General features: G+C 42.0%; 1 protein-coding gene across 1 annotated transcript in view; it reads right to left on the bottom strand.

Annotated features, from left to right (window-relative positions):
- The window catches only part of USP13 (ubiquitin specific peptidase 13), a 140,434-nt gene extending 127,614 nt beyond the window's left edge, over positions 1-12,820 (bottom strand). The window contains exon 1 of the mRNA XM_020980773.2: positions 12,569-12,820. Coding sequence (XP_020836432.1) covers positions 12,569-12,766 — 198 coding nt within the window. The 5' untranslated portion in view covers positions 12,767-12,820. The remainder of the gene's footprint in view (positions 1-12,568) is intronic.
- Between the last annotated feature and the right edge of the window lie 1,490 nt (positions 12,821-14,310).

The raw sequence follows: 14,310 nt of genomic DNA, 5'->3' as shown, positions 1-14,310 counted from the left end.
AGACATCATGAAAAACATGTAAGACCATAAGAGGTGATGGGACAGTCACAAAGCAAGAATAAAGGATACACAACAGGTAGTCTATGTGTTCTACTGGTACCTATATTATATCAAGTGATCTACAATGGTGACTTACAACAGGGGAGGGAGCATCTCCAAGTGGAGGACTTACTGGAGAACTACCCAAGAATGGCAAGCATGGATGGGTTATGATCTGCACCACTGAACATATTACCTACATTAAGGAAATCCTAGACCTATCAAAGTTTTTGAGTTTTGGTAAAATGGAAAATGAATCTTGAAATCAAGTAGTGATAAGGTGTCAAAACACATGAAAGGCTAGGATTCACTATGTTAAGGTCACTTTAGAGGATGAGCTAGAAGCAATGTATGAAAGTTGTAGAGAAGCAAATATAGGTGTGATGTTAGGAAAAACTATTATTAACAATTAGAGGGGTCCAAGAGTAGAATGGGCTGCATCAAGTTCCCCCCTTAATAAAGCTGTTCATGCAAAGGCTTAATGAGTTGTTGAGAATCTTGTAGAACAGATTTCTTATTCAAGTATGGGTTGGACTACATGGCCCTTGAAGGCTCTTACTACTCTGAGATTCTGTGATTCAAGGGATCATATATTTAGAGCTGAAAATTAATTCAAAGGCCACTTAATCCAACTACATCCCTTGCCCATCAGCTAGGGAATGGCTGAACTAGTTGTGGTATGTGACTATGATGGTAAGAAATGATGAGCAGGATGCTCTCAGAAAAACCTGGAAAGACTTGCATAGGCTGATGCAAAGTGAAATGTACTGTGTACAAAGTAACAGCTTTATATACTATAAGATGAGATTTCATATATATATATATATATATATATATATATATATATATATATATATATATATACTACAATACAATGATCCAAGACAACTCTGAAAGACTTACGATGAAAAGTGCTATCCATCCCCAGAGAAAGAACTAATGATGTCTGAATACAGACTGAAGCATACTTTTTTTTAACTTTATTTTTCTTGAGTTTTTTTGTCTGTTTTCTTTCACAACATGACTATTATGGATATGTTTCCATGACTACACATGTATAACCTACATCAAGTTGCTTACCTTCTCAATGAGAGGGGGTAGGGAGGAAGGGAGAGAATTTGGAACTCAAAGTTTTAAAAATAAATGTTAAAAATTGTTCTTACATGTAACTTGGAAAATAAAATACTAAATAAATTTTTAAAATGCAAGAAAAAATCCAACCACATCCTTTTACAGAAGATGAAATTAAAATCCAAAGAGATTAACAAGAAACTGGTATAAATCTTTGGAGTTTTGTCAATTATAAGTGTAACGGTGTGCACCTTTCAGACTTGATAATTTTGCTGACTGAAAGAAAGGAGCAAAAACAAATACAAATGTGAGACTTGTATACAAAAAACTAATATGAGAATGTTGGGGAAGGCGGTAAAGGGAGGGGAGTAAGAGAGAGGGTGGGGATTAAAAAAGCAAAAAAATAGCATGGAGAGAAATACAGTTATCATAACTACAAGTGTGAATTGGATGAACTCACCTATAAAACAGAAGCAGATAGCAGAATAGATTAAAAACCAGAATTCTACAACATGCTGTTTACAAGAAACATATTTGAAGCACAGAGATACACACAAGGTAAAGGTAAGGGACTGGAACAGAATCTATTATGCTTCAGCTGAAGTAAAAACAGCAGGGGTAGCAATCTTGATCTCAGACAAAGCAAAAGCAAAAATTGGTTTAACTAAAAAAGATAAAGAAGGAAACTGTATCTTGCTGAAAGGTACCATAGACAATGAAGTCATATCAATACTAAACATATATGCAGCAAATGGTAGAGCATCTAAATTTTTAAAGAAGTTGAATGAGTAACAGGAGGAAATAGAAAATAAAACTATACTGTTGGGGGACTTCAACTTTCCCTTCTCAGAACTAGATAAATCTAACCAAAAAATAAACAAGAAAGAACTTAAGGAGGTAAATAAAATTCTGGAAGAGTTAGATGTGATAGATGTCTGGAGAAAGAAAGGAATGTACCCTTTTCTCAGTAGTACATGGCATCTACACAAAATTGACCATGAATTAGCATATAAAAACCTCACAACCAAATGCAGAAAAGCATAAATAGTAAACGCATACTTTTCAGATCATAATGCAATAAAAATTACATTCAGTAATGGACAATGGAAAGAGAGATTAAAAATTAATTAGAAATTAAATAATTTAATCTTAAAAAACAAGTGGGTCAAAGAACAAATTAGAGAAACAATCAATAATTTCATTAAAGAAAATGACAACTATGAGACAACATGACAAATTTATGGATGCAGCCAAAGTGGTACTTAAGGAAAAATTTATATCTCTAATTGCTTAAGAGAAAAAGCAGATCAATGAATTGGGCATACAGCTAAAAAAAAAAAAAACTAGAAAAGAACTAATTAAAAATCCCCAATTAAACACCAAATTGGAAATCATGAAGATCAAAGGAGAGATTAATAAAATTGAAAGTAATAAAACCATTAAACTAACAAATAAAGCTAAAAAATGGTTTTATGAAAAAAACAATAAAATAGATAAACCATTGGCTAATTTTGTTTTTAAAAAGGAAAGAAGGAAACCAAATTACTAGAATCAAAAATAAAAGGAGTGAACTCACCACCAATAAAAAGGAAATTAAGATTATTGTTAGGAGCCATTTTGCCCAATTATATGCCAATGAATTTGACAATCTAAATGAAATGGATGACATCTAAAAAATATAAATTACCCAGATTAAAAGAAGAAATAAAACACTTAAACCAATCTTAGAAAAAGAAATTGAACAAGCCATCAATGAACTTCCTAAAAATAAAATCCCGAGAACCAGATGGATTCACAAATGAATTCTACCAAGCATTTAAAGAGCAATTAACTCCAATACTACATAAACTATTGGGAAAAATAGGTGAAGAAGGAGTCCTAACAAATTCTCTTTACAACACAAATATGGTGCTGATACCCAGACTAGGAAGAGTCAAAACAGAGAAAGAAATTTATAGACCAATTTCCCTAATGAATAATGATACAAATTTTTAAAATAAAAAACTATCAAAGAGACTACAGCAATATATCACAAAGATAATACACCATGATCAGGTGGAGTTTATAACAGGAATGCAGGGCTGCTTCAATATTAGGAAAATTATTAACATGATAAACCGTATCAATAACAAAACTAACAGAAATCATATGATTATCTCAAGAGATGCAGAAAAAGCCTTTGACAAAATACAGTGCCCATTCCAATTAATAACACTAGAGAGCATAGGAATAAATGGAGCTTACCTTAAAATGGTAAGTTCTATTTATCTAAAGTCATCAGCAAGCATTATCTGTAATGCAGATAAGCTAGAAGCTTTCCCAGTACAATCAGGAGTGAGGCAAGGATGCCCATTATAACCTCTGTTATTTAATATTGTAGTAGAAATGTTAGCCATAGCAATAAGAGGAAAAAAAAGAAATTAAAGGAATTAGAATAGGCAATGAGAAAACAAAACTATCACTCTTTGCAGATGACACAATGTTATGCTTAGAAATCCTAGAGAATCAACTAAAAAACTACTTGAAATTATTAACAACTTTAGCAAAGTTGCAGAACAAAATAAATCCACATAAATCATCAGCATTTCTATATGTTACCAACAGAGTTCAGCAGCAAGAGATAGAAAGAGAAGTTCCATTTAAAATAACTGTAGACAGTATAAAATATTTGGGAGTCTACCTACCAAGACAAACCTAGGAGCAATATGAACACAACCATAAAACACTTTTCACACAAATAAAGTCAGATCTAAACAACTGGGAAAATATTAACTGCTCATGGGTAGGCTAAGCCAATACAATAAAAAGAGAATTCTACCTAAATTAATCTATTTATCCAGTGCCATACCAATCAAACTATCAAAAAATTATTTTACTGAGCTAGGAAAAAAATAACAAAATTCATCTGAAGGAACAAAAGTCCAAGGATATCAAGGGAATCAATAGAAAAAAACATGTGAAAGAAGGTGGTCTAGCTGCACCAGATCTCAAATCATATTATAAAGTGGTAGTTATCAAAACAATCTGATACTGGCTAAGGAATAGAGTGGTGGATCAATAGAATAGATTAGATACAAATTACATTATAGTTAATGACCATAGTAATCTAGTATGTGATAAACCCAAAGATATAACTTTTGGAACAAAAACTCATCATCTGACAAAAACTGCTGGGAAAACTGGAAAACAGTATGGCAGAAACTAGACATAGACCAACATCTCACACTGCATACCAAGATAAGGTCAGAATGGGTCCATGATTTACACACAAAGGATGATACCATAAGCAAATTAAGAGAGCATGGAATAGTCTATCTGTCAGGTTTTTGGATAAGGGAAGAAGTTAGGACCAAAGAAGACACAGAAAGCATTACAAAATGGAAAATAGATAATTTTGATTATATAAAATTAAAAAGTTTTCACACCAACAAAACCAATACAACCTAATTTATAAGGAAAGCAGAAAACTCCTTGGGAGGGGGGATTTTACAAGTATCTCTGATAAAACCCTCTTTCCCTAATATATAGAGAACTGAGTCAAACTTATAAAAATACAAGTTACTCCCCAATTGATAAATGGTCAAAGTATATAAACAAGAAGTTTTCAGACAAAGAAATCAAAGCTATCTGTAGTCTTATGAAAAATGCTCTAAATCACTACTGATCAGAGAAATGCAAATTAAAACAACTCTAAATATGACAAGAAAGGAAAATGTTGGATGCAGGAGGGGATGTGGGAAAACTGGAACACTAATTCATTGTTGGTGAACTGATCCAACCATTCTGGATAGCAATTTGGAAATATGCCCAAAGGGCTATAAAATTGTGCACACCCTTTGATCCAGTAATACCACTGCTAAGTCTATATCCCAAAGACATCCAAAAAAAGGGAAAAGGACCTATTTGTACAAACATATTTATAACAGCTCTTTTTTATGGTGGCTAAGAATTAGAAATCAAAGGAATGCCCATCAGCTGGGGAATGGCTAAACAAGCTGTGGTATATGATTATAATGGAATATTATGTGCTATAAGAAATGACAAGCAGGACTGTTTCAGAAAAACTTGGAAAGAACTTCACGAACTGACGCACACTGAAGTGAACAGAACCAGGAGAACACTGTACACAGTAATAGCAACATTGTTCCATGATGAACTGTGAATGACTTAGCTATTCTCAGCAATACAATGATCCCAGACAATCCCAAAGGACTAATGATGAAGCATACTATCTGCCTCCAGAGAAAGAACTGATATTGTTTGAATATAGACTGAATGCTAGTTTTCACGTTCATTCTTTTTCTTTGTTTCAGGTCTTCTTGAACAAAATGACTAATATGGAAATGTTTTACATAATTGCACATGTATAACTTATATTGGATTGCTTACCATGTCAGGGAGGGGGCAGGGAAGGGAGAGAGGGAAGGATAGAATTTGGAACTCAAAACCTTAAATAAAAATGGTTTTAAAATTTTTTTAATAAGCCGGAGAAGGAAATGGAAAACCACTCCAGTATCTTTGCCAAGAAAACCCCCAAAAGACTCAGTAAGGACTGAAAAACAACAACTGCACACTCACTAGTTGAGTGACCCTGAGCCAAATAATTTCACCTCCCTCAGCCTCAGTTTCCTCATCTGTAAAATGAGGGGATTGGCATTCAGTACACTAGAGCTTTTTTTCTCAGGCTCTTGACCATAGACCAACATCAGGACAAGAAAGCTTTGCTCACTTGAATCAACTGCACCCTCAATGAATATCCCCACCCTGCTCTGAATACTTTTCCCCTGCTATGGATGTCAGCCTCCTTTTGTTAACTGGGGTTGGGGGAGGGGGAAGATGACATGGTTGGACTCAATAACTTTTCAAGTCTCTGCTAGTCTAAATTTGTGATCTTATGATTCCTGACTCCAAGCCCTCCTTCATCTACCATAGCTCACACTCCACGGTGCAAACAGAAGCTATTAGTTGTTACCCTAGACACTGAATACGAATCAAGAGTGAGTCAACTTTAAGGGGCAGAGACCAACAGCCGCCTCACATACCCAATCTGTTGCCAAATCTTGTCATTTCTACCTTCCCAACATGCCTTGTATTCTGCCCATTCTCAACACTCCCACAAACACCCCTCTGGAGCGGGCCTTCATCACCTCATTTACAATGGCTGGTTGAACTCCCTGCCCCCAGTGTCTTCTCACTCCAGTCCATCCTCCACTCGACTGCCCAAGGAATCTTCCTAAAGTGCAGGGCTGCCTGCGTCATCCCACTAGTCAACCAACTTCAGTAGCTCTCTACCACCTTCGAGATCACATATAGAGTCTTCTGTTTGGCTTACGAAGCCCTGCATAGTCTGGCCTCTCCCTCCCTTTCTCTTTGAAATTGCCCACCATCTGTTCCAGTGAGATCTTGCATGTATCTAGCCCTTCGTAGGGTGTCATCCCATTAGACTGTGAACTCCCAGAGGCCAGGGACCATTTTGGCACCATAGGAGGCTCTTATGTCTCCAAAGTCAGCACCTCCCTTCTACCTACAGGCGATTCTTGTTCAGACATGGGTTGGGCTGGGAAGACGGGGCCACTGAGGTCCTTTTCCAGCTCTAGGATTCTGCTGATGGAATTGTGGGTAAGGGAATATCAACAGTCCATGTCCACTAAGAACAGGGATGAAGAATTAATCAGTTCTCTGACCAACCACAGAACTGTTTAGAAAAAGAGGCGGAATTTCAGTAAGTGTTTAAATGGAGAAGGAAAACCTTTAGAAGGCTAGAGAAGGGGGGAGGGGGTGGAATCATGTCCAGGGTGGAAAAGGGGGAACTGCAGGAAGTTAGAATAATCAAGTTTGGTGGGGAGGACTCTTGCTTAACGACAACCACTGATCAAGCTGATATTATAGCCTCTCCCAATGTCAGGGCCACACAGACAGTTTTATAGGTTGGGTGGCTTTCAGGCGGTGCAGAGGATCAGGCCTTGGACTTGGAATCAGGAAGTCCTGAGTTCAAAGCCAATCTCAGACACTTGTAATGTGACACCTTGGCAAATCATTAAAATTCTCTGTGCTTCAGTTTCCTTATCGGTAAAATAAGGATAATAATAGCATCTACATTCCAGGGTTGTTGTGAGGATAAAATGAAATAATATTTGTAAAGCACTTTGCAAATTTTAAAGTGTTATATAAATACTAGCTAGTAGTAGCAGCAGTAGCGGTAGCAGTAGCAGTAGTAGTAGTAGTAGTAATAATAATAACAGTAGTATGCCATAAGCATCTCACATTAGCTCATAAAATTGAGAGTGATATCTGAAAGCAGAAACAGCTGTACACACCTTAAAGGAATCACAAGTTTTCTTTGGAGATAAAACACACACACACACACACACACACACACACACACACACACACACACACACACACACACTTCTAACTTTAATAAAACAAACTTTCATCCCAAAGCAGTATAGCTTGAATATGAACAGGGGTACTTGGGGTAGAACATGGTTTAATATGGCTATGAAAATTACTGATCTTAGCAACATTTAAACGGATTAGCCAGCCTGTTATTTAAGAAATCACAAGATGATTTGACACAAGAGATAATCAGTTCTTTGGGAAGATGGGAGGCCAGTCCAAAACTGCAGCACTCACATTCTCTAAAGTACCAGGAGGTCATGGAAAGAGTGATTGATTTCAAGTCAGAAGACTAGGGTTTGAATCTCAGCTACTTATTACCAGACCTGCCATTTCTCTGGGCTTAGGTTTCCTCAGAAATAAAAATGAAAGTCCCTCCCAAATCTAAATCTTATTATCTAACCCCCAAAAAAATCTATTTCAGAGCAAGAAATTTTTATGGGAAATAGGATTCCAAATAGTTCTCTGGAGTTGAAGAGCATCATAAAAGGCTGTCTTTATTTTAAAAAAATGCTTTATCAAATATTGAACTATATTAGGTACTATGTCACTTTCTTTTTTCATCTTTCTGAACTGAATTGGGATTTATAGGGAATTCCCAATCAGGAACCTTGTTCCACCAATATAGGTCTGGTAGCCGCTCTGCAACTTGGAAGCAGAGGAGCTTCTTGGAGCAGTAAGAACTTAAGTCACTTGTCTCAGAGGCAGGGCTTAAATTTAGATCTGTCTAATTCTAAAGCCAATTCAAATACAGCCTGGGACACTTAACTAGCTATATGACTCTGGATAAGTCACTCAACCTCTGTCTTAATCCACTGGACAAAGAAATGGCAAACCACTCCAGGATCTTTGCCAAGAAAACCCCATGGACAGTACTGGAGTGCTATGGTCCACAGGGTCACAAAGAGTCAGACACAGCTGAACAACAACAAAATCCAGTTCTCTAACCTCTCCCCCAAGCCTCCCCTGCTTTAACACAACAAAAATCTCCCCTGTCTTCCTCCTTGTCTTACAGATTAACAAAAATATGTTGATTCACCATCCTTGTCAAAGAGCCCTGTCTGGGAAGTACAAGAGAGTGTGGGACATCGGCAAGATCAGAAGCAATGGGCTCAGATCTCAGCTCTAGTACTTTACTAGCTGTATGACTCTAGGCAAGTCACAAGTAAACTAAACTAGGCAAGTCTGCCTCAGTTTCTTCATCTGTAAAACAGAGATAACAGCACCAAATTTATAGGGTTAATATGAGGATCAAATGAGATAATAATTGTAAAGAGCTTAGCACAGTGCCTGGCACACAGTAGGCACTATATAAATGTTAGCTATTACCACTACAACTCTTATTACCACCTTGGTCTGTAGTAGATGGCCTTCTAGCTCTAAGCCCAAATTAACAACAATAGCTAGCATTTATACAGCACTTAATGTTGGCCAGGCGCTTTGTAAATGTTCTCTCATGGGCTCCTCACAACAACCCTATGTGTAACTTCAGTGCTATTATTATTATCCCCATTTTACAGATGAGAAAACTGAGGTTGAAACCAGAGATTGCCCAGTTCCATACCACTAGTAAGAGCCTGATTTGAACTTCAATTTTCCTGACTCCAAATCTGAAGCTCAATCCACTTTGCCGTCTTGATGCTGTCATAGTCCGAACTAAAGCACAGCAAAACTCTCCTCACCTCATCCTCTTGGGACCCCCAGCTCCCTTCAGCTGCTCCTTCTACAGAGAACTTTCTTGATCCCCTCAGTTGCTGGCTTTCTCTCTCCAACCTCAGCAGTGAATCTGTATGTAATTTGCATTTATTTATGTGTGTACATGCTCCACTCTACTCCTTAAGGGCGGGGGCTGATTTTTATGTTTCTCTGTATCCACAACACCAGCAAGATAGTACGGCAAATAGTAGGTGCCGAACGGATAATTGTTAGTTTGAACTGAACATGCTTTTCTCTTACAAACCAGACCAGGACAATGACGAAAATGCCTATTTCCAAGACAGCTGTTTGCTCCACCGTATCATTCTAGATGATTCTGTAACATCTCCCCTAAACGTTCCCCTCTCTCCTCTGACACCTCCACCACCTGGGTGCAGGAACCCATTGCCTCATGCTGGGACTGCTGCCTGGTCTCCCTGCCTCCACTTACTTGTCAGGCTGATCTTCCTAAAGCTCAAGTCTGACCATGTCACCCAGTTAGTCAAAAAAGCCTCAGTACTTTCCTGGTCACCTCCAAGATCAAGTATAAAATCTTCTTCTGCTTTTAGAGCCCTTTATAACCTCATCCATGTCTACCTTGCCAGACTTTTTACACTTAACTTGTCTCCACATACCCTTCAGTCTAGTGACACTGGCCTTCTTGCAGACAACATTCCAACCCTTGGGCATTTTCACTGGCTATTCTCCAAGCCTTCTCTCTCTCTCTCTCTCTCTCTCTCTCTCTCTCTCTCTCTCTCTCTCTCTCTCTCTCTCTCTCTCTCTCTCTCTCTCTCTCTCTCTCTCCCCCTCTCTCTCCCTTTCTCTGTCTCTCTCCACCTCCCAGACTCCCTGAAGTCTCAGCTAAATTTCCACACTCTGCAAGAAGCCTTTCACAATCCCCCCTTCAATGCTACTGCCTTCCCTCTAAAATAATCTCCAATTTATGCTGAATATATAGTTTGTACATGGTTGTTTGCATATTGTCTCCCATTCAACTGTGAGCTACTTCAGAGAACAGGTTGAGTTTTTTGCCTTTATTTGTACCTTAAGCACTCAACACAGTCTTGACACAAAGCAGGAGTTTAATAAATGCTTGTTAACTAACTCGTTTAGAGAAAGAAACACTCACTTGTAAGCATTCTACTCTCCACGAAATAGAGAGGGTGGATTGAACAGAATGTGGAGAGCTGGAAAGACCCTCCGAAGCCATCTAGTCCAATTTTAACTCCATTTTAACAGGGAGGGAAGCAAGTCCCAGAGAAATAAAGTGATTTGTCCAAGGCCACAAAGGTAAGAAGTGGCAGTGCTAGGACTGGAACCCAGAGCCTCTGCCTCCAAATCCAACTCCCTCCAACTCACCTTGCCACCAAGTTAATATTCTAAGAAATTCAGAAAGTTCTGGTTTTTTTCAATGCTTTGTAACATGCCCGTTGCTTTTGCCTCATCCATCTTAACCCTTTTAGGAGCTAGGTCGAGGAATACAAAATCATGGGATGTAAAATCCATTATTTTAAAATATGTTGTTAATAGTAAGAAATTCTAATGGCATTCTTGACAGTGGCCTCCGGTATCATGATCAATAGAATCCTAAAGATTAAGAAAGAAACACCATCAAGTTTTCAAGAGATGGTCCTAGAAAGGCTCAGAAAGACTTCTCGAGTTTAAAAGAAAATGAGCAGCTTACATGGAGGGAAGGAGAAAAGTGATTTCAAATCAGAGAACTCTAGAGGAGCCCTAGCTCTGCCCCTTGCTAGCTTTGTGACAAGCCACCTACCCTCTCTAGGCCTCTGGTTCCTTTCCTGTAAAATGAGGACGTTTGGACTAAATGGTTTTTTAGGTCCCTTCCTGCTCATTAGTCCATCAGCCAATAAACAATTATTAAACACCTACTATGTGCCAAGCAAGATACTAAGCACTGAGGATACAAAGAAAGGCCAAAGACAGCCCCTGTGATCAGCCATAATCCTGTGATCTTCATTCAAAAGTCATAAAAGAAAAATAGACAACAGTTCACAAATTGTCAGCATCATAAAAACTATTTCCGGCCTCACTTTTCTCATTTGCAAAATAAGAGGGGTAGATTACAAAATCATTAAGCTATGATCCTATGAATGCTCCCTAGTTAGCCAGGGAGCAAAAAGTACTTTGAAACCAAAAGAGTCTAGCAGAATGGTAAGACATGTCTCTGGAGCATCCCACAAGCTGGTTTGCCTTCTTGATGGGTTGCATGTCAAAGGTTGTCATTGCTTTGGTGCTGAGTGTTGGAGAGATTCAGCCAACTCACCCCCTCCCCAGTACAACTCCCTCTGCAGCCAGAGGGAGACCTGCTGGATGACACATGAGCTCCAAAGGGTGTGGGTAAAAATAACCAGTCCTCAAAAAGACATGATGAACGCCACACAGCTGAGTGACTTGGGAAGTGCTTTCTGACTCCCCAAAGGGGGACTCAGTTGTTTTTTGGGTTTGTTTCTTCGTTTGTTTGTTTGTTTGTTTGTTTTAAATTTCACACACGCACAAAAACCATGGAAATCTGAAAGCCACCAGCCAACCACTCATGCTTGGCCCTGACAACTGTAATCTACCCTTCACTTCCTCCTCTAGCCACTGAGGCCAAGATTTGGGTTAAAGTTTTTCAAATTTGTGTTGGTATGTTTCAAGCTCCAAACCTCACGTTGGGGGGGAAGGAGGGAAAGGAAGTTTAGTAAAAGTAATCATGATGCACTCGAAACCCTAGGACTACTTGTGCCACAGCACTGTTTTTTCCTGTCATTCAGAAAGGAAGCAAGGGGAGGGGGGTGGAGGGGAACCACCAAAATCACAGAACTCAGAACTCTGGAGGGCTGGTCCAGAGACTAGGAATCTCTAAACAGAATCTACAGTCCCAGAAAAAGAAGGTGCTGGTTGTGTGTGTCCGGGTCCTATCCACTGCCTGCAGCCTTGGGGGCAGGGGACAGATTGTGCACTTGAGAGGGTTCATCGAGTTGGGGCCAGATTGGGAGGTGGGTCAGAGGGGCCCCAAACCTCAGCCTGGACAGCCAGCTGCAGGAAGGGTTCTAAGGGTAGCTGGCTCAGAAGGAGAGCTCCCGGCCGCAGCTCCCTGGCTCCCGTAGCCCAAGGCTTGGGGACTTGGAGGGGCGGGTGCTCAGTTCCAAAGCTCCCCAAAGTGGACGCGCGCGGTGGGTGCACTGTGCATTAACCCCGAGAGTGATCGGGGAGGGGCCGGGGGGTGGGGAACATCTCCCCAGCCCGACTCCTAGTGGGGGGCTGTCTGACGGGATCGATGGTTCTCTCCGGCAGAGCCCCCCACCCTTCACCCCGCGTCCGCCTCCCCCCACCGCCCAGCCCGCGCCTGGCCAGCACTCACCGGGGAGTCGTAGGAGAAGGCGCACTCCGCCTTGTAAACTCGATCCCCGGACCTGGGGACGCGGATGGTGGGCATGTAAGGGACCAGCAGCTCCCCGAGGTCTCCTGCAGCCATCTTCCCGGGGCCAGGGCCGGGACCGGGGCCGCTGCCGCCGCCGGGGCCGCCGCCAGGGCTGCCGAACAGGGCGGCCCGCTGCATGCTTCCGCGCGCGCGGGAGGGCCGGAGGGAGGGCGGGAGCGGCGGGGGGCCGGGCGCGGGAGCCGGGCGCGGGAGGAGGACGACGAGGACGAGGAGGCGGCGGCCGCGGTGGCACCGGCACGGACGCGGGAGGAGGCGGAGGCAGGGCAGCGGAGCTGCGGGGCCCGGGCGGCCGAGCGGACGGGGGCAGGCAGGCGGCGCGAGGCGGCCAGAGCCCGGGCGGGGCGGGGCGCGGGAGAGCAGGGAGGGGGACCAGGCTATTTTTAATCCAATGGCGAATCGCATCACCAGCTGCAGCGGCCGCGGCGGCAGCGGCAGGAGGGGCAGGGATGGGGAGGGCAGGGGAAAGGAGGAGAGGGGAGGGGAGGGGGCGCATCTGCTCCCCGAGCCCGGAGGAGAGGGGCGGAGGCGGAGGACGGGGGGACACCAGGGAGGGTCAGCCCCAGAAAAGAGAGGAAACCCAAGGAGAGAAGGGTGACGGGGAAGGAGCCGGAGAAAGAAGAGGCCACAGGGTGGGGGCTCGCAATCAGGCCCCTTTCTCATATGACAGTATTGCCTGTGAGGAGTCATACTCTTGTCTAGCCTTTCTTCTAGAGACCAGAGCTGGAAGAGACTTAAGAGGCCAATCGGTCCCATTCCCCCTCCTCTCCTTCATTTTGCAAGGAAATAAGGCCTAGAGAGGGGAAAGTGACTTAGAAGCAGAGCCTGGGGCTGGCAGGGACCTCAGAGGTCATCTCGCCCCACCCCTTCATTTTACAGACCAGAGAACTCCACTCTAAAATTACACAGAAGAGCGTCTAAATGCTAGGGGAAAGGGGGCGCCCCGAGAGACTCTGGGGGACGTCGCTTGAAAAATAAATGAGGGTCGATTGAGAAATAGCATAAAGGAACCCTGAAACTAGGCCTCTGAGGACGAATTTGAATCCTGGCTTTGCTACTAATTGACCATGGCCAAGTCATATCCCCCTCTCTGGATCTGAGGGTCCTCTTGTATCCAAAAAGGGCCTGTGAACTGGGATGGGATCACCGGTGATGCCTTCTAAAGGGAGGAGGTTTGGGACACAGAGTGAGCATCTGGAAGGACTCTAAGCTCTTTACATATGTGATCTCACTTGATCTTCACCACAACCTTGGGGTTGAGGAAGGGTGTAGTTACTCCTATTCCTATTTTCCTCATTTTACAGAGGAGGGAATTTAATCTCAGAGTTGAAGTGACTTCTCAATCAGGGCCACCTCCTACATGACACCCACCCCATCCTAGGGCTCATTCATTTAGGTCCCCAGAAGGGTGGCCTTTGCAACTCCCGGAGTTCAAGTTTTAAGCAACCCTGTGAGTTGTTATCCCCCTATATGCTAGAGCACAGAGGAGGGAAGGGGTGTCGGGGAGGTCACCTTAATTAGCCAGTGGAGTCTGGCCTACAGCAAAGGCATTTACTCTAATAGCATAGCAAGGACAGTAGTTACAAGCATTTCCCCCCAATTATCAGGAGCTTGCTTTCCCACAAACACACCCAGATGCCAGGAAAGGAAAATAGTGGACGTGA

The sequence above is a fragment of the Phascolarctos cinereus genome, unplaced genomic scaffold (assembly GCF_003287225.1).
Source record: "Phascolarctos cinereus isolate Bilbo 61053 unplaced genomic scaffold, phaCin_HiC Scaffold_7;HRSCAF=346, whole genome shotgun sequence".
NCBI lineage: Eukaryota > Metazoa > Chordata > Mammalia > Diprotodontia > Phascolarctidae > Phascolarctos > Phascolarctos cinereus.
Note: the sequence above shows the minus strand (reverse complement) of the source record. Positions and strands in the feature narration are given on the sequence as shown.